General features: G+C 38.2%; 2 protein-coding genes across 7 annotated transcripts in view; both read right to left on the reverse strand.

The window, feature by feature from the left end:
- SUPT3H (SPT3 homolog, SAGA and STAGA complex component) overlaps positions 1 to 13,674 on the reverse strand; it is a 560,284-nt gene that overhangs the window by 361,591 nt on the left and 185,019 nt on the right. Inside the window, exon 1 of one of the 6 annotated variants that reach the window (XM_045071050.1) lies at positions 5,408 to 5,450. The exons of the other annotated variants lie outside the window; for them this stretch is intronic. The gene's annotated coding sequence lies outside the window, so the exon portion shown is untranslated. Of the gene's footprint in view, positions 1 to 5,407; positions 5,451 to 13,674 lie in introns of those variants that run through there. 6 annotated transcript variants of the gene reach the window in all.
- Positions 423 to 2,854, reverse strand: LOC101681091 (aldehyde dehydrogenase, dimeric NADP-preferring-like). The gene is given in 2 exon segments (XM_013061747.2): positions 423 to 2,114; positions 2,117 to 2,854. Coding segments are annotated over 2 exon segments (1,500 nt in total). The 5' UTR covers positions 2,589 to 2,854; the 3' UTR covers positions 423 to 1,086.

The following is a 13,674-nucleotide window of genomic DNA, read 5'->3' on the forward strand; positions in this document are numbered from 1 at the left end:
GAAGAGAAGTGGGAGAGATGAGGTGATTATATATCTTACAGATAATAATCAACACAGAACTTTTGAGCACTAGCGCCTGTATTTCCAATCCTTCTGGGTGAACTACGGACGTAAGTGAAAACAATAAGCTCTGTGTTGCATTACTAGTGATTCAAAGTAATAATGTCACCAAAGCCAAAGCTCAAGTTAGTACAATTCATTTCACTCCTTATTGCTTTGTTGTTGGTAATTGTCAAAGAACATGCACTAAAATACCGCACCTTACTTAGCATGTGTTACCTAAACCTAGCCATGAATAGAGCCATTTAAAATAAACTTTTATCTAATATAGTACATAAATGTCACATAGATAAAGCGATAAGCATTATCAACCACCAGTAACTATGTTAAGTTCCTATGTTTCAAAAAAAAAAAAGCCCTACTGAATATAAAAACGAAAAAACTAAATTATTGGCTATCAATTAAGACTGCATTTGGTTCCAAGTAACAAAAAGCTTAACTAACAGTGGTTTAAATATGTGCAGGGTAATTTTTCTCACTTAAAAGGACTGTAGATAGGCAGCCGTTAGGATGGGTTTAGCTGCTAATCAGCCACAACCAAGGAACATGATCTTTTGGCCTTCACAGTGCTATTTTTCATCCTCATGCTTGTTACCTAGGAGTCAGAGGATAACTGCCACATTTTCCCAATTAGATCAACATTCAAATCAAAGAAAAGGGTGATGTAGCACCAGTCACTTTGTGACTCTTATCAAGATAAGCAAAGCCCTATAGCACACTTCTACTTACTTTTCATTAGCTAGAAGGCAATTACCTACCTACCTCTAACTACTAGGGAGATTGAAAAAGTAAATAGAGTTGATCCTCATAATTCATGATTTTCGTATTTCTGAATTTATCTACTCATTAAAATTTATTTGTAATACCAAAGGCAATATTTGCAGTATTTTCATAATTATTCATAAATGTGTGCAGAGGGGCAAAAAATAAGAGCTGGAGATACATGAATTCTCAGCTAAGGTATAACAGGGTGACAATCTGCCTTTTTTTTTTTTTTTTCTGGCTGGTGAACTTTTATTGGTCTCTCTATGTCCAGCAAAGGGGCAGGGACCTAGGGAAGGGAAGCCCGGGGCCCAGAAGGAAATGGGGACATGCACTGATCACAGAGGAGCAAGTGGGGGGGGGCTCCAGGAGCAATCCTCCTAGGGCTGGACAGAGGGGCAGCGGTGTAGCCATGCCCATCTTGGCCATGCTCGGGGGGTACCTGGCTTTGAGGGACTCATCATTCAGTAGAGGCCTCACCAGGCAGGAGCGGTGGTGGGAGAAGGTCTCAAAGCTCTTCTTGCCATGGTAGGACCCCATGCCACTATTCCCCACACCCCCGTAAGGCAGGGAGTGCACAGAGATGTGGACGATGACGTCATTGGCCGTCACCCCACCACTTGATGTCTCTGCAATCACCTTCTTAACCACCTTGTCGTTTAGAGAGAACACGTAGAGTGCCAGGGGTTTCTCGCGTTGGTTGATGAACTGCATGGCCTCCTCCAGGCTGCGCACACACATGATGGGCATCACCGGCCCAAAGATCTCCTCCTGCATCACTGGAGACTGGGGGTCCACATCTATGAGGATGGTGGGGGCTATGTATCGGGTGGCCGTGTCCCCCGTGCCTCCATAGGCGACTTTCTGGCCCTCCATCAAGCCCATCACCCTCTGGAAATGCCGGGAGTTGATGATCCTTCCGTAGTCACGGGACTTCTTGGCGTCCTCCCCATAGAACTCTTTCAGGGACTTTTTCAGCTTCTCCACAATTTGATTCTGGATGGAGGGGTCACAGAGGATGTAGTCGGGGCCCACACAGGTCTGGCCGCTGTTCATGAATTTCCCCCAGGCGATGCGTCTGCAGGCAATGTCCAGGTCACAGTCCTTGTCTACATAGCAGGGGTTCTTCCCCCCCAGCTCCAGCATGACGGGGGTCAAGTGCTTGGCCGCTGCCATCATGATGTTCTTCCCCACGGCGGTGTTCCCAGTGTACAGAATATGGTCAAATCTTTCCTTGAGCACCTCTGTGGTCTCGGGAATGCCCCCAGTGATCACCGGGTACAGGTCCCTGCCAGGTACTGAGGGACGATGGTGGCCAGCAGGTTCGCCATGTTCTCACTCAGCTCCGAGGGCTTGGTGACCACTGCATTCCCTGCAGCAATGGCGCCCACCATGGGCTGGATGGTGACGGTGAAGGGGTAGTTCCAGGTGCCGATGACGAGGACCACGCCCAGGGGCTCGGAGTGGATGTAACACTCGTCCTGCTGGGTCTGGAGACTCTTTTCCACGGGCTCATCTGCAGCCCACTCGGGGAGCTTCTTGATCATGTACTCGATCTCTTCTAGGACATAAACCATCTCCTCGTAGTAGGCATTCCATTCATTCTTCTGGAGGTCTACAGTCAGCGCGCCCACGATGTCCTTCTCGTGCTCCTTGATCATGCGCCGCAGCGCCTCCAGCTGCTGGATCCAGAACTGCAGCGGGCGGGTCTTGCCCAAGTTGAAGGCGGCTCTGGCCCGCTGCTCGACCTCGCTTATTTTGCTCATGGTGCCTCTGACACAGCCTTTCCTAGTGTCTTGAGACTCTGGAATGAGCCACCGCTGAGAGGGGAAGCATTTAAGGGACAATCTGCCTTCTTGATTCAACTCTCCTACAGAGGTGACCAGAAGATGAAGACTGTAGGGAGCACAGCAATGTAGGGCAAGAAGTTCCTACTCTAGGGCTAGCTGTATGCGGTTTGAATCTCAACTCTGATGTTGCAAAGACAACAAAAGCAAGCATAAACAACTGGGTCGACATCAAACTAAAAAGCTTCAGCAGAGCAAAGGAAGTCAACAAAAAAATAAAAAGGAAACCTAATGAAAAACCTATTGAGAAAATACTTGCAAATCATATATTTGATAAGGAGTTAATATCCAAAATATATAAAGAACTCCAACAACTCAAGAGCAAAAAACCAAGCAATCTAGTAAAAATATGGGTAAAGGATCTAAAGAGGCATTTTGGGGGGCACCTATGTGGTACAGTTGGTTAAGTGTCTCTCGGTTTTGACTCAGGTTGGGATCAGGGTTATGAGATCAAGTCCCACATGAGCCTCCACACTCAGCATGGGGTCTGCTTGAGATTCTCTCTCCTTCTCCCTCCACCTCTCCTGTTTGTGCTCTCTTTTTCTCTCTTGTCTAAATTAAATAAATAAATCTTTTTAAAAAATAAAGAGATATTTTTCCAAAGAAGACATAGAGATGGCCAACAGGTACATGTAAAGATATGCAACATCATGAATTACCAGGGAAATGCAATCAAATCACAATGATATATCAGATCACATCAGTTAGGATGGTTAGTATCAAAAAGACAAAAAGTACCAAATGTTGGAGAGGATGCAGAAAAAAGGGTAGGACTCTATTATAGCATTGGTAGGAATGTAAATTGGTGTAGTCACTATGGAAAACAGTATGGAGGTTCTTCAAAAAAATTAAAAATAGATCTACCATATGATCCAGCTATTCCACTTCTGGGTATTTACCCAAAGAAAATGAAAACACTAATTTGAAAAGAAACATGCTCCCCTATATGAACTGTAGCATTATTTACACTAGCCAAGATGTGGAAACAACGTAAGTGTCCATCAATGGATGAACAGATAAAGAGTACTATTCAGCCACAAAAATAAAGGAAATCTTGCCATTTGTGATGGCATGGATGGACACTGAGGGCATTATGTTAAGTGAAATAAATCAGAGACAGAAAGACAAATACCATGTGATTTCACTTATATGTGAAACCTAAAAAAACAAACAAAACTTACAGATTTGGAGAACAGTGGTTATCATAAGGGAAAGGCATTGAGGGGTGGAAAAAGGCTGAACACCTTGGACAGAGGGTAATTAGACTTACCAAGGTGATCGTTTTGTTGTGTATATGAATATCTGTAAAATACATAATAATTACAATACTTATACCTGAAACTAACATAGTGTTAAATACCAATTTACCTCAATTGAAAAATGTGGCCTAACATATAAAATTGGAATGCCAGAAGGAGAAGAAATAAGTCACATACTGAGGGAAAATACTTATAGCATACCTACTAAAGACTTATATTTGAAATATATAAAGGAATTTCATAACTCAATGATAAAAAGACCAAAAAAGCAAAAACCAAAATAAAACAAAAAGCAATTAAAAACTGAGCAAAGGATTTGAATAGGTACTTCACCTAAGAACCTATCAAAAGGCTAAAAGCCCATGAAATGATACACATCTTCATTTGCCATCAGGGAAAAACAAATTAAAACCACACTTATGTACTGTTACATCCTACTAGAAGAGCTAAAATCTAAAAGGCAAAATAACAACCACTGCCAAAGATGTGAAGTAACCAGAACTTACTAAGTGCTGGTGAAGACATAAAGTTGTATAAGCACTTTGGAAAACACGTTGGCCATTTTTTTATACAGTTAAATGCACCAAGCAATTCCACTCTTAGGTATTTACCCAATAGGGTAGCCAAATCATTAAAAAAAAAAAAAAAAAAAAAGTCTTAAATTTCACATCAGGATCCCTAAAAGGAGACAACCATGTAGTTTAAGATTACTCTTGGACAGGATTCTCCAAAAACGGTTAAAAGCCTTGAATGGGTAGGCACTGTAGGCAATAGAAAACCTAGCTAGCCAAAGCCATTACTTCCCTTTTATCAGAACTCAATGCTATGGCAAGATCAAGGAAGGACGACAACAAAAGTGTATTCCAAAGTCTGACACTCTCCTGGAATTTCTCTTAGAACTTTAATTCTCGCTTCAGTGTTCTCAATGAGCTCACTAAATGGTAACAAAAGATCTATCTTTCCTGTGAAGCTGCTAGAATCCTTTTACTCCATTGAAGTGACTGGGATACAGTCAGTTAAGAAACTATTTAAGGGTCAGTGTTAGTATTGTGGCCAACAAAAGGGGTGGAGGGAAGGCCTAGTGGATTTTTTTTTTTTCCTGACCTTTTCTGTCTTTGATCATGTGCTAAATTAGCTGCTTTATATTTTTAAAGTCTTGATCCATCTGCATCTTTTGGTCAGACTCAACATTTATGACTTGAGGGATTTGGGCATTCAATTAAAAATCCAAAGAAGGAAGAGAATGGTGATTTTGGCTGATTTTTTCGCTTTCTGGCTGGAATAAGGAAAACGAAGATGATGATGAAAACACTGAAAGAAATATTTACTGAACTTTTGATGAAACATGGCAATAGTCTGACTCAGGTCTTGACTCTGACACTGGCTGTTAAAGTTCACTTCTCACATCATATGAAACCGTATCTGTGATCACAGTATTAACAACATCTTTTGATTTCAGTGTGCAATTAGAGTACTTACTTGTGCTCCTCAAGAAACTATTGCTTTCTGGGGCGCCTGGGTGGCTCAGTGGGTTAAGCCACTGCCTTCGGCTCAGGTCATGATCTCAGGGTCCTGGGATCGAGTCCCGCATCAGGCTCTCTGCTCAGCAGGAAGTCTGCTTCCTCCTCTCTCTCTGCCTGCCTCTCTGCCTACTTGTGATCTCTCTCTGTCAAATAAATAAATAAAATCTTTAAAAAAAAAAAAATAAAGAAACTATTGCTTTCTAAAGTTTCTATAATTTATGCCAGGGAATATTTATTTACAGCTGAAATTATTAATCATAATCATAATTGACCATAATTATTATCATAATCATAATCAGCATAATTAACGACCTGAAAAATTTTAGCCCCTTGTTTCTCAAACTGCAACAGAGGCACTTCTATCCCCAAAGATGACAGAAAGCCATAAGATAAAAATAGCATATTTCAATGGGCATCAGGTTTACTTCATATTACATTATTTACAAAGAACTGTTTTAAGCCAGATTTAGTGAGGTATAATTCCTATACAGTAAAATTCACTCTTTTTGAACGTATTGAGTTTTTTTGTTTTAATTTTAAAATATTTATTTATTTGACAGACAGAGATCACAAGCAGGCAGAAAGGCAGGCAGAAAGAGAGAGGAGGAAGCAGGCTCCCTGCTGAGCAGAGAGCCCGATGTGAGGCTAGATCCCAGGACCCTGAGAGATCATGACCTGAGCCGAAGGCAGAGGCTTAACCCACTGAGCCACCCAGATGCCCCTGAATGTATTGAGTTTGGACAAATGAATACAGATGTGTAAATAGAACCACGATCAAGATAGAGATCATCTCCATCACTCTCAGAGTTTCTCCGAGCCCTTTTTTCTTTAAAGATTTATTTATTGGGGCAACTGGGTGCCTCAGTCAGTTAAGTGGCTGCCTTCAGCTTAAGTCATGATCCCAGGATCCTGGGATGGAGTCCTGCATCAAGCTGAGCAGGGGAGCCTGCTTCTCCCACTGCCTGCCATTCCCCCACTTGTGCTCTGCCAAATAAATAAAATCTTTTTTAAAAAGATTGATTTATTTGAGAGAGAGAGAGAAAACATAAGAGGAGGGGAGGGGCAAAGGGAATGAGAATCTCAAGCACACACCCCACTGAGGGCAGAGCCTGACATGGGTTCAGTCCCACAACTCTGAGATCATGACCTGAGTCGAAACCAAGGGTTAGTCGCTTAACCAACTGAGCTACCTACCCAAGCACCCCTCTTTGAGCCCTTTACAGACACTCCTGCCCCTCAACTCTGCCAACTACTGATCTGTTCTCTATTCCTGGTTTTGCCTTTTCCAGAATGCCATCATAATAATGGATTCCTGCTCTGTGTATTCTTTTATGGCTGAGTTTTCTCATGTGGCATAATTCTTTGAGATATATTCATGCTGCTATGTTTATCAATAATTTGTTGCTATTTACTACTGGCTAGGATTCCACTGTATACATGTGCCATAAGCTGTTTATTCATTTACCAGCTGATGAACATTCAGATTATTTTCAGTTTTGAGTCACTGTGACGAAACTGTTCTAAACACTTCCCTCTGCTGCTATGCTATCCACATGTCTCACTTGCTTAATGTTCTTTGGGACTCTGTTCTAAATGTCATCTAATCAGAAAGCCCTTCTCTGCCTACTGCATTTGACCAGGCACTTTCCACCACTCTCCAGGCCCCCAATTCCTGTTTCATTTCTTCAAAGTGCTTATTAGTATTACCTTCATTTACATTACACATTTTATAAGAAAGATATATAGAGATTGTATTAGCATTCTCCAGAGAGACAATAAGATATATCTTTAAGAGTGAATAGGATATATTTACATAATTTTAGAGCTGAAATCTAAACTCATTCATTTATAGATGGAGGAAAATTAAAGCCAAGACAGTAATGTAATTTGGTCTCATATTAAAGCCCATTACTCTTTTTATTACTCAAATGTGATCTAATTCTAGAAATAACTACTATGCTACTATTATACATAAAGCAAGCAAAACAATTATTTCTAGAAAAATAAAAAACATTTCAAATTATAAGATTTATTTTAAATTATGTGAAATTATATGGAAAATGGAATTTATAATTAAACTGCTGAAAAGACTCCCTGAAGACTGACTTATTCAATAAATATTGTTGAACCAACAATATTGGCCATGAACCAAATATAGGTGGCACTAAATGCTACCTTATTCCAAATCAGAGCTACTTGTTAAATAAACATTTATTGGGGCACCTGGGTGGCTCAGTTGGTTAAGCCTCTGACTTCCGATAAGGTCATGATCTCAGGATCCTGGGATCAAGTCTCACCTTAGGCTCCACGCAAAGCATGGGGTCAGGTTGTCCCTCTGCCCCCCATTCATGCTCTCTTTCTCTCAAATAAATAAAATCTTTAAAAACAAATAAACAAACACTTTTTGAGTGTTTATACCAAAAGAACTATGTCAAACAGGGTTCAGAGGTTAAAAAAAAAAATTACTGTATTCTGTCCCTGTCTTGAAATCACTTATAATTTAATATTGGAGCCAGAGTCTTTAAACATTTCACATAACCACAATCTCACATGTCTGAAAGAAGTGAGAAAAGAGGGTTTTCCACTAGTAGTATAAATATCCAAATTAGAAGGTGCTTTAGATAAAGTGGGGGGAAAAAACCATGGGATTTGAGGAAAGAGACCAGAATCTGTTCTATCAGCAATCTCTGGGCAAACCCTCCTTGAAACAGTAAGATGTTGGATTTCAGTAGTTCTTCACTCTGAATGTTGATCAGAAACTTTATAAAACTGTGCCATGCATGGAAACCAATTCAAAACTACCCAAACAAATGATCCAAGGAAATGTGTGGACAAGTTCTTCAGATTGTTCTGCTATGATTCCCTCATCAGTGATCTCAGTGATCTAAGGTTGTTTCTAACAAGCTCATTCTGTGAAATGCAGTGTTAATACTTTCTAGTTGGGGGCGCCTGGGTGGCTCAGTGGGTTAAAGCCTCTGCCTTCGGCTCAGGTCATGGTCCCAGGGTCCTGGGATCGAGTCCCGCATCTGGCTCTCTGCTCACCACGGAGCCTGCTTCCCTTCCTCTCTCTCTCTGCCTGCCTCTCTGCCTACTTGTGATCTCTGACTGTCAAATAAATAAATAAAAATCTTAAAAAAAAAATACTTTCTAGTCAGAACAAGAATATATCTAAAATCTCTTTCTCCCTTTAATAGGAAAGACTTTTATAGGAAAGAAGAAAGAACTGCAAAGTACATGAAAAGTAACAAAAATCAGTTAAAAAGGATAAGCTGCTTGCAATGGAATTTATTTTTAATTTACAAAGTTAAACTACAAGCCAGTATACAAAGAAGATGTGAAACGAAATTACTGACTTTGAGTCTGGCGACTCAAAATAGACCCACAATGCACAGCCCCAGGAGGTGGGAATAGGAAACCAGACCCTGCAGCTTGCTTTCTCCCTCCTATCTTTCAGCATGGGAAATTAACAGTTGCTTCACTTTCACTTAGGAAAGGCTACGGTTTGAAAAGCAACTCATGATAGGCTTTTAGGTAGGAAATTTACTTTTTTAAAGGATATACCAGCAATACTTCCATTAGTTACAGAGATATAATTATTGTTCCTGGGATTGATGGAAGAAGGAAAATAGCATTTTTAAAAGTAATCCTACCCTGGGTACAAATGTGAGCCTAGCTGAATTAAGGGCAATGGAGGACTTTAGGTGGTACTTTGTGTTTCCTTGAATTTTTCTGGATTAGAACAAGATCGTAGTATATGAAAATTTCCTCAGTCTCCCTATGTAGAGCATTTCCCTTCTCTTTTCTACAGGAAAACCTTTCTGCCCTTTCCAGCCAAATGAAATGTTTATGTTCGTTGACTGTTGACTAAGTCCACAAATCCCTTGTAGGCAAAATGAGTTCAGGGAAACTGTGTTTAAGGGATCTAAAATACATCTGTACAGTTTATCATAATCTTTACTATAGATTTTATTACATCATCACTACCTTATAAAAGGTGTATTTAAACAGCATCACTACAAGGAAAACTGGTATCTTGGTAAGTTTTCATTTTGTTTTCCTTTAAAATAATGATCTATAGTTCTCAGTTGGTTCTGCATTCAGAATGTGAATATGATTTTCTTTCACTTAACTTGGATCCTATAATTACTTTCATTTTCATACGGCCTAACAATTCACAGCATCTCTATAGTTGTCATCTCTGACTGGTAACATAAGAATGCTGCCTTAACTTCTGCTAAATTTTTTTTTCTCCAAAATGCAATAGACGATCATGTGAAATAATTCTAAGATCTCATGAGTCCAATAGTCATTAAGATTAATTTTAAAGTTAAGACATTTCTTTGAGGAATCTGGAAAAGAATATGGAATCTAGAATCTTACATCTTGGTGTGACTTACTAAGTGCCAGGATCATGGGCAAGTCAATGAAGCCCTCCAAGATAGTAACAGCTGTTCAACAAGTTGATGATAGGATCAAGAGGACATTCTGTACCTACATAGCTATATAAATAGTTTAATATTACACCAGTTAACTGCTGGTATCTTTAAACTTATGTTTCAAAGTAAATCTATAAGAGCCTCTGTCTCTGGCCAATAAAGATTATCAATAATAGGCTCTTACAGATTTGCTTCAAATCTCAAAGGTACCCAAATAAGCCCACCCGGGTCACATGTGAATGGACTGATTATGAATCCTGACTACTCCAGCAGAACAGTTTATGTCTATAAAAACCATTTAAATTTCTAAAAAGTATTCATTTTCTGTACCTATATTAGTTTTAAACATCAGCTTTAAGATAACGAAAACTAAGAAATTGTAATTAATCTTAGGGCTCTAATTTATTAGGAGAAATGTACAGAGAGAGGCAAAGGAAAAAAACACTTCTCTGATGTTCTTTGCTAAAATGAATACCTTATTTAACATGTTATAAAATGTGTATGTATTTACACCTTTAATTTTGCTTTTTCTGTTTTATAACACAAACAGGACAAAAATACACTTAAGAAATATTTGCTAGAAATAAAAGCAATACCAACATTGAATAAATGTAAACAAATATGGTAAGCACGCCTACACAGAAATCAGCACACTCTATTTTTAATCAAAACCCCAAACCACCATGGCATTTTTACAGCTTATAACTGAAGAGGACCTTTCAAACCAATGCCCCCAACTTGAACAGTGAATCACTTCAAGATTGATAAAAGTAAGATCACAATCTAATGTAAGACCAATACCTAGCTGCTAAAAATGTAGACAACTCTTTGAAATCAACGCCTCCAGGGTAAGGCATTCACAAAAATTCCACTTGCTTTTTAAAGTGTTAAGATGAGATTCCAACAGAAATGGTTTATTTATTTTCTTATTTCTGTTACGCTCAAGATATTATCCTTAAGTTACCCTGTATATATTTGTACCATTCTTCTTCATCTCATATTTTAAACTCCTTGAAGCTGGGGGTCACAACTTTCTTATGATTAGCAATAGATCCAACATATTTCAAGAAGGAAAAAAGTCTTTACATAAAAGAACATTTAGCAGTGAAGCAAATATACTGGCAATCCTTCAACAAAGATAGAAGCAATCTAAAATTATAAATGAAACAAAAAATTTCTTTATCAAAAACTTCTTGGCCCAATGATGTGATGGGAGAAAGATATACACAAAGCATACAGATATCCAGTAAACATAAACAAATACTAAGACATCCTGAGGCCACATAATGAAGAATTCTATGGGTAAATTCTTTGTGGTTTTCTTAGAAAAACATTGTTTAATACCTATTTACAAAAATAGAACTGCTCTTAATTCTCATTTTTTCACATATGTTTAAATTTATGGTTACTACTGGAAATATTATTGTAACTCTACATAAACTTAAATAAAACATTTTTCAACTATTTTCAGCACAAATTGAGTACCAAAGTCAGATGTATTAACATTATATTTTCACAATTATAAACACAGTTAAGGTAAGACTCACCAACTAATAAAGCAGATAATGCAGTATTCAGTACTTACCCAGGCACTACGCTAAGATCTTTATAAATATAATCTCATTTAATATACAAAACAGTATAGTAAGTACCCTATTCTATAGAAATTATCTACTTTTTTCATCACCACATAACTGTAGGATCCAGATTCAATCAAATCAGTCCTACCTGATTTCAGAGCTGAGCTCTTACCACTATTTAAAAAATAAAAAAAAAAAAAAAGAGGCTATTTTTCATTATATCACTATCATGGGTATCTGTCGCCTGTGGTACACATAGATTTTTTTTTTTTTAAAGATTTTATTTATTTATTTGACAGAGAGATCACAAGTCGGCAGAGAGTCAGGCAGAGAGAGAGAGAGAGAAGCAGGCTCCCGCTGAGCAAAGAGCCCGATGCGGGGCTCGATCCCAGGACACTGAGATCATGACCTGAGCCAAAGGCAGCGGCTTAATCCACTGAGCCACCCAGGCGCCCCAGATTTTTTATTATTTTTAATGGTTCCAACAACTGTAAAACATACTTCCTCAACTGGGCTTGGAATCGTAGTAGGCTGGAAAAAACCTTTGTCAGCACAGAACAAAAAAAGATTACAAATGTAATTCAGAAGTCCTAGAGGTAGATATTTTCAAGACATTGATGGTCCTGAGTAAAATGCAGCTTAGCCGTCTCCTTTTTGGAGGACAACATCTCTGATATACTACTTGCATACCCAAAATTACTTCAATCACAGCCTTAATCATGTTGCACTGTCACTATCTACTTTGTTTTACTTCCCGCACTGCCTTCCACCCTTTTATCTTTGTGCCCTGCATACCCATACAATTTAGAACACGTTTATCATATTATGACTCCAATGGTTAGAATGGGGATGGGACTGGATAATTCCTGTATCAAGGGATAAATTGGGTCCATTAGATTTTATTCTAGATCAGCAACTTGGTTTCAGTGTCAAAAGGGAATGAATAAGTCTGGAAGAGCTTCTAGGCACAGTCCTTCCTTGCTCAGGTACTGGATAGAGATTCAGAGTTTTAATCTGGGTTCCACCATGAACTTTCTAGTGAGTGACTCTGGGCAAGATTACCCATTTCTCTATCTGCAGGTTTATCAATACACAGTAAGTATATGAGGACCTATTATAGTTACAAAGTAAGAGTTTAATGTATGTTAGATTTTGCTTTTCTCTAAACAAATAGAATAAGAAATTAAATTTTTTACATCTCTGGTACTTAGTTCCTCCTACATAATAAGGGCATACAAGTATATTATTTCAAAAAGTTGGACCCTTTTCTTGCTAATCTATAATGTATGCTCAAAATCTAAGAAGATATAGACCATTAGCATTTTAAGATTAATCACCTGGCATATAAAGGGAGACAAATAAGCAGAAAACTGAGAAATCATGAACATCAACTTCCAGAACAGTGTGAAATAACTCCTTAAATTGGCTTTCACTTTTAGGAGCTATAAATCAAAACAGTACCTTTGCAAAATAAAAGAACAACATATGAATAGTTTATAATATCAGGCTCTATCTAAAATGAACATATACAAAAATGGTTTTTACATTATATTTTACCTTTCTTGTGTTCTGAAACAATTACATTTTCCAAATGTTTTGATGAACTAAGTTTTGAAAATATGGATATTTTAGAATACTGAGTTAGGCACAGTATAAGGATAAGTGGTTGCTAGGAACTGTGAAAAAGGGAAGGAGGAAGGGTGAAGGATGAATAGGTAGAGCACAGGGGATATTTTGGACTGCGAAACTATTCCAAATAACACTTTAATGGTGGACTCATGTTGTCTGTTTGTCAAAACCCATAAAATGTGTACTGCTCATCAATGTAACAAGTGTAACAGAGTGATATAAAATGCTAACAAAAGGAGAAAGGAAAGGAAGAGGTACATGTGAACTTTCTGTACTTCCCACTCATTTTTCTGTAAACGTAAAACAGCTCAAAAAAATAAAGTCCATTAATTAACAACAACAATAAAAAGTTTTGGAAATGATAGTTTACAAGACTGTAAACATAATCAATGCCACCAAACTGTATACTTAAAAGTGGTTAAAATGGCAAATTTTATCTTCTATATATTTTACTCCAATAAAAAGGGTCGTAGATGCTCCTTGTTTTATAAGAAAATAATTCTGTGGTTCTAGAAACAAAAAAGGCTGACTGATAATCAATCAATCCAATGTAGAAATCAATGAAAATCTTCATGGAA

This window comes from Mustela putorius, unplaced genomic scaffold (genome assembly GCF_011764305.1).
Source record: "Mustela putorius furo isolate JIRA1106 unplaced genomic scaffold, ASM1176430v1.1 tig00003983_pilon_pilon_pilon, whole genome shotgun sequence".
Lineage (NCBI taxonomy): Eukaryota > Metazoa > Chordata > Mammalia > Carnivora > Mustelidae > Mustela > Mustela putorius.